The following is a 14,379-nucleotide window of genomic DNA, read 5'->3' as shown; positions in this document are numbered from 1 at the left end:
AAAACAGTGATGAGGCACTTCCTGGACTTGTATGTCTATTTACTTCATCAGTTTAGGGAAGTTTTCCATCATTATTTTTTCAAATAGGTTTTCAGTTCCTTGCTCTTTCTCTTCTCCTTCTGTTATGCGAATGTTTATATGCTTGATGTCCCAGAGGCCCCTTATAAACTGGCCTCATTGTTTTAAAATTCTTTATTTCTTTTTTGCTGTTCTGATTGGGTGTTTTCTGCTACCTAGTCTTCCAAAACACTAATTCGATCTAATCTAGCGTTGATTCCCTCTAATGTATTTTTCATTTCAGTTACTGTATTCTTCATTTGTGACTGGTTCTTTTGTATGTTTTCTATCTCCATTTTTATGTTTCCTATCTCTTTGTTAAAGAGTGCATCTACTCTCTGAGTTCTTCTACTCTTCCCCTAAGCTCACTGAGCATCCTTATAACCAGTTTTTTTGAACTCTGTGTCTGTAGACTGCTTGTCTCCATTTTGTTTAGTTCTTTTTCTGGAGTTTGTTCTATTCTTTCATTTGTGACATTTTTCTTTGTCTCATCATCGTGGCTGCCTTCCTGTTTTTGTTTCTATGTATTAGGTACAGCTGCTATGTCTCCTGATCTTGGCAGAGTGACCTTATGTATTAAGTGCCCTGTGGGGTCCAGTGGTGCAACCTCCCATGTCACCTGAGCCAGGTGCTCCAGTTGTGTCCTGTGTATAGTTGTGCGTGCCCTCCTCTTATAGTTGAGCCTTTATTGTTGTTGGCATGTTAATAGCAGGGATTGACCTTCAGGTTGATTGGCTGTGAGGACTAGCGGTGACTATGGCAGAGGAGCTATTGTACAAGGGTGGACCCCACAGAGCAGAATTTGCTTTAGCAGGGTTCTAGTGCCTGCCAAGTCCACTCTTTGGGTATGTTGTTTGTGGAAGTGGTTGGGTGGTACTCTGGTATGGTCTGAAGCTGACCATAGGGGGTGTTGGTTCTGGGGCCTCTTGACAGGGGCTCTGGTACAGGCCAAGGTCTACCGCTGCATGTGCCCTGCCCAGGGCAACGTGATATGAGCCACAAAGTGATCTGCAGATGATTGCCACTTGTACTGGGCTTGGAGGTGCCTGGAGAGGCTAAGCTGTGAACCACGGCTGGCTGCCACTAATGCCAGGCTTGGAGCTGCTTAGCAAAAGGCATGAGGCAAGCTGAGGCCAGGTGTTGCTTTTGGAATTTGTGGACCTTTGAGATATTTTAGGAAAGTCTACAGCACAAACCAAGTCAGGAGTTTGTATGTAAAAGACACTGGAAGTGGCTTGGCTGGGCTCGAAAATTGGTAGACGCCAGGTCTCAGGGAATCACCAAGGCAGGGTGAATTGTTTTAGCCAGGTATATAGATACTCAGATATGGCAACTGCAGAGTGGGTGAGGGAAGGATTCAGCAAAGGCACAATAGCTTCTGACAGCACTTCTGTCTGAGAGAAAGCTGCCCTTCCAGCCCCTGTCCTGAGACCAGACAATTTAGCTCTGTCCCATATGTCCCTGGCCCTTTTTGAGCTGCTGACTTAAGTGCAGAGAGTCACAAACAAGATGAACCCAAAGAGGTGAACACCAAGACACATCATAATTAAAATGCCAAAGGTTAAAGACAGAGAGTATCTTAAAAGCAGCAAGAAAAAGCAGTTACCTACCTACAAGGGAGCTTCCATAAGACTGTCAGATGATTTCTCAACAAAAACTTTGCAGGCAAGGAGCGATTGTCATGAAATATTCAGTGATGAAAAGCAAGGACCTACAACCAAGATTACTCTAACCATCAAAGCTATTATTTAGAATTGAAGGTCAGATTGAGAGCATCCCAGACCAGAAAATGCTAAAGGAGTTCGTCTCCACCAAACCAGTATTACAAGAAATGTTAAAGGGACTTCTTTAAGAAGATAAAAGAGAAAAAAGATAAAAAATATAAATAATAAAATGACAATAACTACATACCTATCAATAATTACTTTAAATGTAAATGGATTAAGTGCTACAATCAAAAGACATAGGATGGCTGAATGGATAAGAAAAAAAGACCCTTACATATGCTGCCTACAAATGACCCACTTCCAATCAAAAGACACACACATTGAAAGTAAAGGGATGAAAAAGGTATTTCATGCAAATAGCAACAAACAAGCAAAAAAAGGTGGGGTAGCAAACTTATATCAGACAAAAAGGACTTTAAATCAAAGGCTATAACGAGAGACAAAGAAGAACCCAGCAATTCCACTTCTGGGTATTTATCCAAAGAAACCCTAAACATTAATTCGAAGAAAACATATGCACCCCAATGTTCATTGCAGTATTATTTACAATAGCCAAAATATGGAAGCAACGTAAGTGTCCATCAATACATGAATGGATAAAGAAGAGGTGCTACATATATACAATGGAATATTATTCTGCCACAAGAAAGAAGGAAATCTGCCATCTGCAACCACATCGATGGACCTAGAGGATATTATGCTAAGTGAAATAAGTCAGACAGAGAAAGACAAATACCATATGATTTCACTTATATGTGGAATCTAAAAAGCAAAATAAATGAACAAACAAAACAGAAACAAATTCACAGATATAGAGAACATTTTGATGGTTGCCAGATGGGAGGTGGGTTGAGGAATGGGTGAAAAAAAAGGATGGGATTAAGATGTGTAAATTGCCAGTTATAAAAAACAGTCATGGGGATGTATAGTGCATCATAGGGAATATAGTTAATAACATTGTAATATTCATGTATGGTGTCAGATGGGTACTAGATTTATTGGGGTGATCTCTTTGTAAGTTATATGAATGTCTAATCACTATGTTGTACAGTGTAAACTAATATAATATTGTATGTCAACTGTAATTGAAAAATTTTTTAAATTACGAAGAAAAACAACAACAAAAAACGATGAGGCTCATTATTGTTGGCACTATGGGGAAAAACACACATGCACTGCTTGTGCCCCTTGTCAAGGGCAAATCAGCACAATGTATTAAAATGCTTAAAAAATGCATGTGCTTTGCCCTAGCAATTCCAATTCTAGGGTTTTATCTTAAGCGAATAACTGGATGTATATGGAAGAATATACGTGAAGAGATGTTCTTCACAGAATTATTTGTAAAGTGAAAACTGAAAAACCTTTGTCCAAAAATAGAGGGTTATTTAAATCATTTTAACTCATTTCACATTAAATAGATAATTATATATCACATTTTTTTTTATTGACTGACATGGAAATCTGTTCAAATATAATCTTATGTTGAAAAAAAGCAGGATACAAAATATCTTATATAATATGAACTGTTTTTGTATAGTCTGAAGAATATATAACCAAGTATTAACAATGGTTATCTCTGGGCGGTATGTTAAGTGGTATTTGTTGCTAATCTGAATTTTCTAATTTTTCTGCAATTAATATATACTATTTAAATAACAAAAGAAATATTTAGTTCTTAAAACATATGTGTCAAGCTTAAAACACCATCAGTATTGTGGCCAACTAGTTTTGTGTGCCCTGAAATTATTCACTGAGGACAAAGTATCACCTATGTAGTATTTATGCCCAAAAAGTCTAATCCAAATTTAATTATGTGGAAACAAATACAACTTTAGAGGCATTCTGCAAAACATGTGCCACGGACCCTTCAGGTCCATCAGTGTCATAAAAGGAGAAAGAAAAGCTACGAAATTATTCTAGATTAAAGGCCAACAGAGAAATATTACATGAAATGTATTAATTGATTGTTGATTGTGCCCAGAACGGTGGATGAAAATAAACCCATAGCAAAACATATCTTTTTGAAATTTGTCAAAGAAGAAGAATCAATAAGCTTCTAAAACAGAAAAATTAATGACCACATCCAAATAAATCAGGAATCAGAATGGCTTTAGGCTTCTCAACAAAAACACTTAGAAGCCAGAAGGCCACAGAGTAATGCCATCAAAATTCAGAAGGAAAATGTTTCCAATATGGAATTCTAAACCCAGCCACATCATCAGTTAATCACAAGGGTAAAATAAGAAATTTTCTGACATGCAAGTTCCTCAAATTTACCCTTTCTCAAGAAGCCACTGAAGGATGCTTTATACCCAAGCAAGGAAACAAACCAAGAAAGGAAGGAAGGGAGGGAGGAAGGAATGGATCGGAAAACAGGAGAACCAGCATGAGATAAGTGAAAAGAATCTGTAGGATGATGGTGAAGGGAGATGCCGGATGACAGCTGGCCTAGACGGCGATGTGTCCAGATTGAATCTACGTGGCTCAAGTAATAGACACAAGGAGGCTGTCACTGCTATGTTGTCAACCTTTGTACAATCTTTTTTACCTTGTGATATATTGGATGATGTGTACTACCAAAAGGGAAGAAACCAAGAAAAAAGGACCAGAGTTCCAAGAAACAGGGACTCCAGCCCAAGAGAAAGGCAGACCGTTTCAATAATGACAACAAACGGATGTTCTGAGACAATAGTTATACAGCAACCCAAACAGGAGGGAAATGGACAGAAACCAGCCCAAATAGAAAGAAAATGGAAGACTCTGGTAAGAAGGTTTCCAAAAAAAAAAATTTGGAATTGCTATATTATGTTAAGAAACTGACTTTATGGAAACTGTACTGAGTATAGGGAGAATTAGCTGCGGTAGCAATGAAAATTAAGAAAGGCAATTCACTTCAGGGAAAAAAAAATGACATTCATAATATATGACAACATTCAGCTGAGAATATTTTCATTTCATAATAAACACTGAATATACGTCTAACCCAAAATTACAGTATTACTGTATTAATAGTATGGGAAAGGAGAAACAATGAGGACAGAGGTGTGAGAGCTAAATTTTTTATCTAGTAAGAAGCTGTTAAATAATACCTAAAATCATTGAATCAGTAAACAGCATTATACAGTTACTATTTAGAATTATGGAATGAAGTAAATGCCAAAAAAAACAGCACCTAGAATCTAAATTGGTTCCCTCTCGAAGAGAACAGTCAGGATGGAGGTGGCTGGTTAGCTCAGCTGGTGAGAGCACAAGCTCTGAACAACAGGGTTGCTAGTTTGATCCCCACATGGGCCAGTGAGCTGTGCCCTCCACAACTAGATTGTAACTACTATGTGACTTGGAGCTGATGGGTCCTGGAAAAACACACTTAAAATAAAAGTTAAAATTTTATATATATATAAAAGAAATAGTCAGGATGTGTGGATAGGGAACCCTTTATGTTGTTATCATCCCTCTAGTTCTATTTTACTTTCAACACTACATGCATGTTTTTTATAAGAATTGTTTTTAATTAATGTTTTATCAGGTTTCAGTAAAGTTTATGAAATACAATTTCACGGGTAGTCATTTCGTTAAATGAGAGCATTTCAATAAATTTGAGACAAATTGTCGAATTATCTTGAGAAATATTAAACTGATATTGGCTAGGAGAATCACTGAACTATGGGTGTTGCTCAGAGAGACCTCCGTGGAAGAAGTGGATGGTATGTTACACAGAAAAAGTCCCTGGGCAAAACCCTCTGAAGGGAGAATGTAAAAATTAAACCAGGAGTTTGATTTCCCAAAGTTATCACACTACCTCTTTCTTAAAAGTTCCACCAAGACTGGCTATTGCAAAATGTCCTCAGCTTCCTGGGGCTCCTCTGGATGATACTGGCATACGTATGAAAGCCATTTTTTCTTACGTGATAGATTTAAGCTCAAGGCAAGAATGTTTGCTCCGAGTTATCTGAAATGCATCACATACCCATTAATCCATCAACTCAAAACATATTTACTGCTCCCTACCATGTGTCAGGCCCAGGACCAGGCAGTAGGGATACGAAGTTGAAAATGAAAAAAGATCTCTGGCCAAAGGACAACAACTTGGGAAATGGGGTTCCTCTGGCAACTCGAAGGACTGTCTGTCACTTGCACCCACCAAACCCTCCTGTCCCATGCAGCTTACATTATCAAATGTTTTCTCAGCCTGGGAATGTGAACCCCAATAGACGCCCAGACTGGGAAGTGCAGGAATTCTACTTTCAGGGTGACTAATGTGGAGGGTGTATAAAAGACAAATTGATACTTCCAACAGGAAAACTAAAATGTGTTTATGAGGCGGTAGGGCAAAAATAAAAGAGGCAGCATTTAATCTAAACCATTTCCTGTGACTTGGATTTCCTTTTAAGATTTTGGCCGCTTTATTATTTTCTTAGTCATCTTTTCTCCAGGCTTATTGGAGGCGCAGTCCCTTCCTAGCAACCTCCCATCTGCTGGAAAACGGATTCAAGAGAAGGAGAAGCTGTGATGACACATCATCCCTGGATGAAAATATTAGGGGGAAAGCAATACATGTACTATCCATGCATAACACCTATTAATGTCCTCTTCAGACTAATGAAATGAATTTTACATCACAAGAGAGCAGCTGTGTTGGCTGCTTCCACTAATGAGGAGTATTTGAAACTAATTGCAAGTAACTGCTATTCTTAATTGCCAGGCAATATCGACTTCAATCTAAGTAAATGGTCACGTTGTTGGCCAGAGGAAGACATGTCTTTATCAAAGTTTCATACATTGGGCTTTTCTTTGCTCAAAACACTGTTAGGTTTCTTGTGTCTTCTGTTTCTCCTGCTTGTGCAGATCCATTGCATTTCAAACCTTTTTTTTTTTTTTTAATCAAAACTAGTGTCTTTTTTTTTTTTCCCCCCTGCTGGCAATCATGAAACCATTCTGAGATGTATAATCTCAGTCAGGAGCTTCGTCTTTTGTGTGTTGGCCCTGGGTTAACGTGAGCCTTTATAATGGACAGGAAAAACGACCTCTGTCTCCATGTGCCCTACGGGTCAATAGCGTACCGGCGAGGTTCCAGAGCTCAGTGGTCTGCAGCTCTGGGAGGGCAGTGTGGGTGCGCGCAGAGATTGCAAGGGGGGACGGGATTGGGAGGGGAGATGCGGAGAAGGTGGAGAATAAGAATCATGTGTGTTCCTCTAGTGTACATCCCCCACCTGAGTGACAGATGACGAGGACAACCTATACTAAGCGCAAATCTACCGGAATCCATCTCCCTTTCTGTGCATGTGCGTCTTCAACTAACTTTGGGAACTCGTGTAGACCCGGCATCACGCCCTACGCAGCTTCGCCTCCGCCTGGTTTCCCGCACCCTGCCTGCCCTCTTCGGTACCTCCTCTTCCTCCACGCTAAGGATGGAGAATCCCTTCAGCCTCTCAACTCTGTCGACCGTGCCCAACCTCTCCGCACCCATCTCGCTGGGGAGGGGTATCAACCTGACTTCCGGACAGGGAGCCTCGGCCCTGGGGCCACCGCCGCTGCCACCCGGGCCGCTCAGCCGCCTGGTATTCCTGGGAGCCATCCTGGTAGTGGCCGTGGTCGGCAACGCTACGGTGCTGTGTCGCCTGTGCGGCGGCGGCGGACCCTGGACAGGTCCCAAGCGTCGCAAGATGGACTTCCTGCTGGTGCAACTGGCCCTGGCCGACCTGTACGCGTGCGGAGGCACCGCGTTTTCTCAGCTGGCCTGGGGGCTGCTGGGCGAGCCGCGTCTGGCCGCGGGGGACCAGGCGTGCCGCTTAGTGCGGCTGCTGCAGGCATCGGGCCAGGGCGCCTCCGCCCACCTCGTGCTGCTCATCGCCGTAGAGCGCCAGCGCGCCGTGCGCCGTCCGCAGGGCCCACCGCTGCCCGCGCGCGCCCTCGCCACCCTGGGCTGGCTGCTGGCGCTGCTGCTGGCGCTGCCCCCGGCCTTCGTGGTGCGCGGCGGAGCCCCGTCGCCGCCACCTGCAGTGTCCCCGGCCACCCGCGCCTGGCCCGGACAGCGTCGCTGCCGCGGCATCTTCGCGCCCCTGCCGCGCTGGCACCTGCAGGTCTACGCGCTCTTTGAGGCCGCCGCGGGATTCGCGGCTCCCGTCGCCGTCCTGGGCGTCGCTTGCAGCCGCCTGATCTGCGCCTGGCGGCAGAGCCCACCCCAGGCCCCAGCGGCTCCCGCGCCCAGATCGGCGAGTCCCGGCCGAGCCCCAGCGCACAGCGCGCTGCCCCGCGCCAAAGTGCAGAGCCTGAAGATGAGCCTGGTGCTGGCACTGCTGTTCGTGGGCTTCAAACTGCCCTACTTTGCTGTCCGGCTGACAGCCGCGTGGTCGTCCGCACCCGTGGGAGAGTGGGAGGCCGAGGACCTTGCGGTGGCGCTGCGCCTCGTGGGAGTGGCCAATAGCGCTCTCAATCCCTTCGTCTACCTCTTCTTCCAGGCGGGCGACTGCCAGCTCCGGCGGCGACTGCGGAGGCGCCTGGGCGCTCTCTGCGGCACACGGAGGGGAGTCGCGGAGGACGACGAGAGGGCCCAGGGCCACCAGGCTCTCCACCGCCACCGCTGGCCCCGACCTCACTATCACCACGCTCGGCGGGAGCAGCTAGAGGAGGGCTGCTTGCGCCCACCCCTCCCGCGCCTCCGGCCGCGGCCCTGCTCCTGCGAAAGCGCCTTCTAGGTGCTCCATGGCCAGAGACAGGTCCTCTGCCGCCGCTGCACAGCCTCCAAGGAGCACGAAGCCGGCCAGGGTCTATGTATATAACGACCGACAGGAGGGGTGTTCCAGAGAGTGACACTGAAGCTGTCACCTGAGACACTCTCCTGCTATATTTCTTTCTAATGTTTACATTCTCCTACATTCTTCCAATTTATTTTCTTCCAGTTCCTCTCACACTTTCTCACTTGGAGACAGAGCAAGCCATTGGAAAATTGTAAAAACAATCAAAGTTACAGAGTTATTTTTGCAGTTCTCTTTCACGCTCCTGTAGTGTTCTGGATAAGATCATTTGTTTTAGCTAAATTGCCAAGCTTTCATTATTTGTTGCGTTATTGTCTGTTTTTACTTATCTTGAATTGTGTTTAAATCAAGTGTACCTTTGGGACCAGAGAATTTGCCTGCCTTTCCAGGAAGAAAATCCCCACGTTGCTCTCTCCCTGAGGAGGCTGTAAATTGTACCAGTGATACTGTCAGAAATGTAACCATGCTGTCACTTCAGAGCTACAGAGTGTTTGGAAAATAAAAACATTTCCCATGACACCATTAGTACTGTTGTTTTACATGGTAATGCGTCTTCTCAGAAGAAAATCAGTACAGGCTTTATTTCCAGTCTAGCTTCCATTTCAATAGAAGCTGGGCTTGTAGGAGGGAGACATAAAAGCTTCCCTTAGTCCCTTTAAAGTATGACCCTGTGCCCAGACCAGCCTCTACAGCTGGGATGTCATGCACAGTGGAGCCTCTCCGAAGTCTCCAGAGAACCAAAGTAGGGAATATGGGCTGTCCCAGATGGAGGAGCCTCACAGAGATTTGCAGCTACCAACGAAGCTGCAATCCCAGAATAATGCATGTACTTATAAGACTCCCTTTTAAAAAATGAAGGCAATGTCTATTGGTGTAGATTGCTGAGAACAAGGTCAAGGAGCAGATTTAATTGGTAACCTCCTCCTCTTAACTGTCCTTGGTTCTAAGCTAAGTGGCAGCACTTATGAACAAATATGTTTACCAGCATCTTTCAGCTAAGAATCTGCACGCTTTCTATTACGGTGTTTCCCGTTCGTGCACAAATGTAGGACTAAGATGCAGAAAGGAAACAATTGATAAAGTTGACTTGTACATCCGATGCTCTGTGGGGGCTTTCTTTGTTTTATTCACTGATAAATTCCAAAATTTTAAAAAATACTTGACACATAGAGGCACTCAGCACATATTTGTTAAATAATTCATCATATGAGTCAGGCACACACAAAATGGATAAAAGATTTCTTTTACAAAAAGATTTCTTTTACATAAAAGATTTCTTTAACAAAAAGAAATCTTCATTAGGCTTGGCTTACCTTCCTCCAAAATTCTGTCAAAAAATGTTACAGAGTTATAGGTTTTCCTTCCTCTCTTTAATCCTCCCTATCCTGGTGAGGACGCTGCGGTGTGTAATATACCAAAAATAAGTCAGCCAAAGACAGAAGAACACAGCTGTCTTCATGAACCCAAGTCGGGGTTATAGCATTATTTTTATTCATTAATAAACATTTCATTACCTGCTTGTTTAGAGATGCTAAGATGAGTAAGACACATCTTTCCCTCAAAGAGCTTATAATCAATCATATGTAGGGGACAAGCTGACAATTATAGCACAGTGTCATATGTGCTTTCATAGGGGTTCCACTCTGGGTGCCGGGGCACTAAAGAACATCTGACCACCACGGAGGACTAAGGGAAGGCAGGAGAGAATTAGGGAAGGTTCACCAAAAGAAGCTGAGTCTTGATGGCTGAGCTGGCATCATCAGGTAGGCAAGTGTGTTCTAGAAAATGGGAATACCACTTGTAAAACATAGGGGAGAAAGAACATAGTAAGGACAAGGAATGAAAATAGTTTAAATATCTACCATTAGGCTGCCGATGGGGCCCGACCTGATGAGAGATGTGGCTGGAGAAAGATAGCCTGGACCCAGTGAAGAAAGGTCTGCATGCCATGCCAAGAAAGCAAAAGTAGCCTTTGACAGATACAATCAAAGTTGTAATATGATCAGATTTGAATGGTCATTCCAGTGATGGTATGAAGAATCAACTAATTGGGGTGGGGAGAGGCCTAGAGGCAGAGCTCAAGGCAGAAGCCCAGAGAGACCTCAAAATATGACCTGTAACATTGTATCACTTGTGCCTTCACTGAGATAATAAATTTAAGCCAGTTGAGTTGGATTTTCTGATTTAGCTGGATTAAATTTATTATCTCGCATAACAAGAAGTCCAGTGGTAGGGCTGCTCTAGGGTTGATTAATTGAATAGCTTCATCACCTCATAATCAAGGACCTAGATCCTTTTTATCTGTCTTTCCTGAGCTGGTGCACTTGACATTAAGCTCAGTTCCCCTTGAGATCACAGAATGGCTGCTGCAGTTCCAGGCATCACATTCAAACATGACAATGTTCAGAAGAAGATTTTCTCTTTTCTTCACTTCTTATAAGAATGAAGAAACGTTTCTCAGAAGTCCTGAGCAGACTCTCCCACATGGCTCAGTCATATCTAGACCTATCATTAAAAGGGAAATAGGGCCACCCTGATTGGCTTGGACTGGGAACTGAAGATATGAGTTGCATAGGGGAGGGATGAAAAAAATGAGACTTTCATGTTTTCTTTTAGGAAAGAAAGAAGAGGAAGTGCTTGTTGGAAGGGCAAGACTAAACTTTTATACAATGGCAAAATTGTTAAAGAGAATGATTTTTACAATATATTAGAGGTTTTCAGCTGACTGCCCACCAGGAATTATAAGAAATCTCCATCTGGGTCAAGAATATAGAACGCAAATTCAAGTAGTTAATTTGAAATGCAATTAAACTGCATTTTACATAGATTTTGTGGACGATTTGGTTAAGCCCAATTTATACTGAAATGCTTCTCTTCTACACTAAGAAATTTCTCTAATTTTAACTAAATATGAAACTTGAAGGTCACTCTACATGACTTGGTTCCCATTCTGACAGCATTTATCTGAAAATTTAAAAATTTGAAGCATCCCCTCAGAATGGTCAGCATTGATCCCGGGAATCAGCATTGCTATAGAAAACCCAGAGACTCAGTTCTGTCCCAATCAAGAAGACCCCCAAAGGTTAGTCAAAATTTAGACGCTTGCTACAGTAGGACATACTATTCAAATTTCACAGCAAGGTAAATGAGCAGTTGACCCTGAACTTGATCTCTTTTCTAGGTATCACCCAGATAAGATATGATTAGAGGAAAAACCAGACCACATACTTGAATTTTTGAGGAATCTAATAATATCCATTCACCCACTGTGCATTCCCCTTGGAGTTAGATTTTAACGAAGCTGCTGCACACAGGCCTGGACTTCAGGACTCTGGGGGGGGGGCACTATTCATCTAGACGACAATGTAAATGTCACCACCAGAACTGAGCAATGTGGTGGTCCCGATTTTCATCAGAACTTTAAATATTGAATATAAAGAATTCTATATCTTTAAAAAAAGAACTAGTCACGCAGCAACAAACAGCTAAAATAAGTAATCATGACCTATTACATAATCTGAAGCAAAAAGTATGTAGAAAACAACAGGAGTGTAATTAAAACCACAACTAGTAACTAGCTATACATCATTTACTAAAAATACAATAGTCTCATCTGTGGACAAGGAGATAAGATTTCAAAGATTTGTTTTTCTAAGCCATTTCCTAGGAAACATGAAAGAAAGAAAATTTGAGGAGTTTCCCTTCCATTCCTAAAATGTTCTGACTTGATCGGAGGAGAAATATTATAATAAAAATGAATAGTTTAATTAAATTAAATAGATGTTCTGCCAAGATGGGAAGCAGCGCTAATATAGTGCAAAGAACAGAGTCTTTACAGCCTAAAGACCTAGAGTTGAATTTCATCTCTACTACTTAGTAGTTGTGTGACTTTAGGCTATTTGCTTAATCTTTTAAAGCCTTGGTTTTCTCATCAATAAAATGGGGTTTATGCTATCTACTTCATAGTATTAATGTATGCAAAATATTTGATTGGTAGGGATGGGGAAGTCCTGTCAGTTTGTCTCTTCAGATTCACCCTTGTACTCAGTATATGAGTTATTTCTAACACTGGCCTGTGAGGGATACAATCCAGTTGAGCAGTATTACATAAAGGGAAGCAAGAGATCTTGGGAAATCTGTAGGAGATTAACACAACAATGGTGGTACACAGTAATAGAAAAGTTGGGCCTTACAGAAGGTATAGTGCCCATGATATTGTTAATTGCCTTCCTAGCATCTATTTCCCCTTTTCTAACAGTTCTCAGATTCTTATTAGGTATGTCTGCTTCTTCTGAATAGTCTAGTGCTTTGAGGGAAGCTGACCCCTCTCCTACTCTAAGACTAGGCCTTGATTAGTCTAAGGACATCAAAGTAATTCCGTCTGCTTTATCTCCATGTCCTGCTCAGGACTGGTCATGTGATTCAGTTAAGTCCAATGAGATGTGAAGGGGCTGGTTGTTGGTGCATCTAGGAAGGAAGCCTTAAGTTTTCTGAGAGAGCCATAGGAGCCAACATGCTCTGTCCCTCTCCCCGTCTGAAGGTAAATGAGGGACCACGTAGTGCTGCTGGCTGGGGGCAGCCCACCTCTGACCAAAAGGGGCACCAGCCATAAAATGAGACAAACACTGTGGATATGGCCAAGCGGAGAGATGAGAAGAACTTAGGTCCTAATGACCTCACTGAGCTGTCAGGTCAAACAACACTGAGGCCCGCCTATTGGGTGACCTGTTAAACAAGCCAATACATTTTCTTATCGCTTAGGGTAATTAAGCTAGATTTTGTTATTTGTAGCAAATAACAAAATAGCAGCATTTGTAGCAGCAAGCAGCCTCTAACTGAAAAATTTTTGCCAGAAAAAGAGTCTCATTTAGCTCACTGCATGCTCTTTATCAATGAAATAGAAACATTCTAAGCGTACTTTTATTTAGTTCATCAGCCAATATGTATTGAGGAAATGTACTGGACACTGTATAGGGCATAGTGGGGCAAATGGGAGAAAATCAAAGATGTATTTATTGTATTGTAAACATCTGTATTCTACGAAGAGCTATATGTTTTATGGTAAGGACTTGGTTGAGAAACCTCAACCTACAACTAGTGTCATAAGACATTATTTGCAAATTCTTACCATTGGTAGTTTTACTGATTCATTCATTCATTCATTCATTCATTCATTCATTTGATGTTTATTTAAGATCCACCATATGCAAAGTACTACATGAACTTTATCATCTACATAGATACATTTATCACTTATCACACACATACATTCCATTTAAAATTTGGCTTTGGAGTGGGAACTTAGGATCAACTATTACTGTATTTTCTATGGCCAGATCGGGAAGTAACAGCCATAAAATGAGCTGAACCAGATTACTATATAATGATGAGATTTCACCCCAACCTGAAATGAGAGAAATCCAAGAGTAAGGTCAAGCTCAGGGGATAGAGTGAGGGCCCCAACCTTAACCCCTGGAGATTCAAGAGAGCCAATGGTATAGTTTAGTCAGCAGGCAGGAGAAAACCAATGCCCCAATTCAGCAGTCTGACAGGAAGAGTGCCTCTCCTTTCCTCCACCTTTTTGTTCCATTCAGGCCTTCATATTGGGCCATGGCTTTACTCAGTCTCCCAATTCAAATGCTAATCTCTCCCATAAATACCCTCACATTCATACCTGAAAATAACAACCAAATATCTGGGCACCTTGTGGCCCACTCAAGTTAACACATAAAATTAACCATCATGAAAAACTCTGAGGTCTCCTTGTAACTTCACCCCTAATAGTAAGTGTCAACATGCTCACAAATTTGTGTTTATTGCTCTTCCTGAAAGTGCTGTAA

General features: G+C 42.3%; 1 protein-coding gene and 1 long non-coding RNA gene across 3 annotated transcripts in view; one reads left to right on the top strand and one right to left on the bottom strand.

Annotated features, from left to right (window-relative positions):
* Positions 1-14,379, bottom strand: part of LOC141570682 (uncharacterized) — a 41,144-nt gene that overhangs the window by 17,262 nt on the left and 9,503 nt on the right. The window lies entirely within an intron of this gene.
* On the top strand, positions 7,011-9,056 carry GPR150 (G protein-coupled receptor 150). Its single transcript, XM_074328685.1, has one exon. It carries the CDS (start codon positions 7,193-7,195, stop codon positions 8,477-8,479), a length of 1,287 nt encoding a protein of 428 aa, XP_074184786.1. The 5' UTR covers positions 7,011-7,192; the 3' UTR covers positions 8,480-9,056.

The sequence above is a fragment of the Rhinolophus sinicus genome, linkage group LG03 (assembly GCF_036562045.2).
Source record: "Rhinolophus sinicus isolate RSC01 linkage group LG03, ASM3656204v1, whole genome shotgun sequence".
NCBI lineage: Eukaryota > Metazoa > Chordata > Mammalia > Chiroptera > Rhinolophidae > Rhinolophus > Rhinolophus sinicus.
Note: the sequence above shows the minus strand (reverse complement) of the source record. Positions and strands in the feature narration are given on the sequence as shown.

Coding starts and splice junctions, on each gene's coding strand:
- GPR150 (XM_074328685.1), top strand. CDS start 7,193: ATGGAGAATCCCTTCAGCCTCTCAACTCTGTCGACCGTGCCCAACCTC.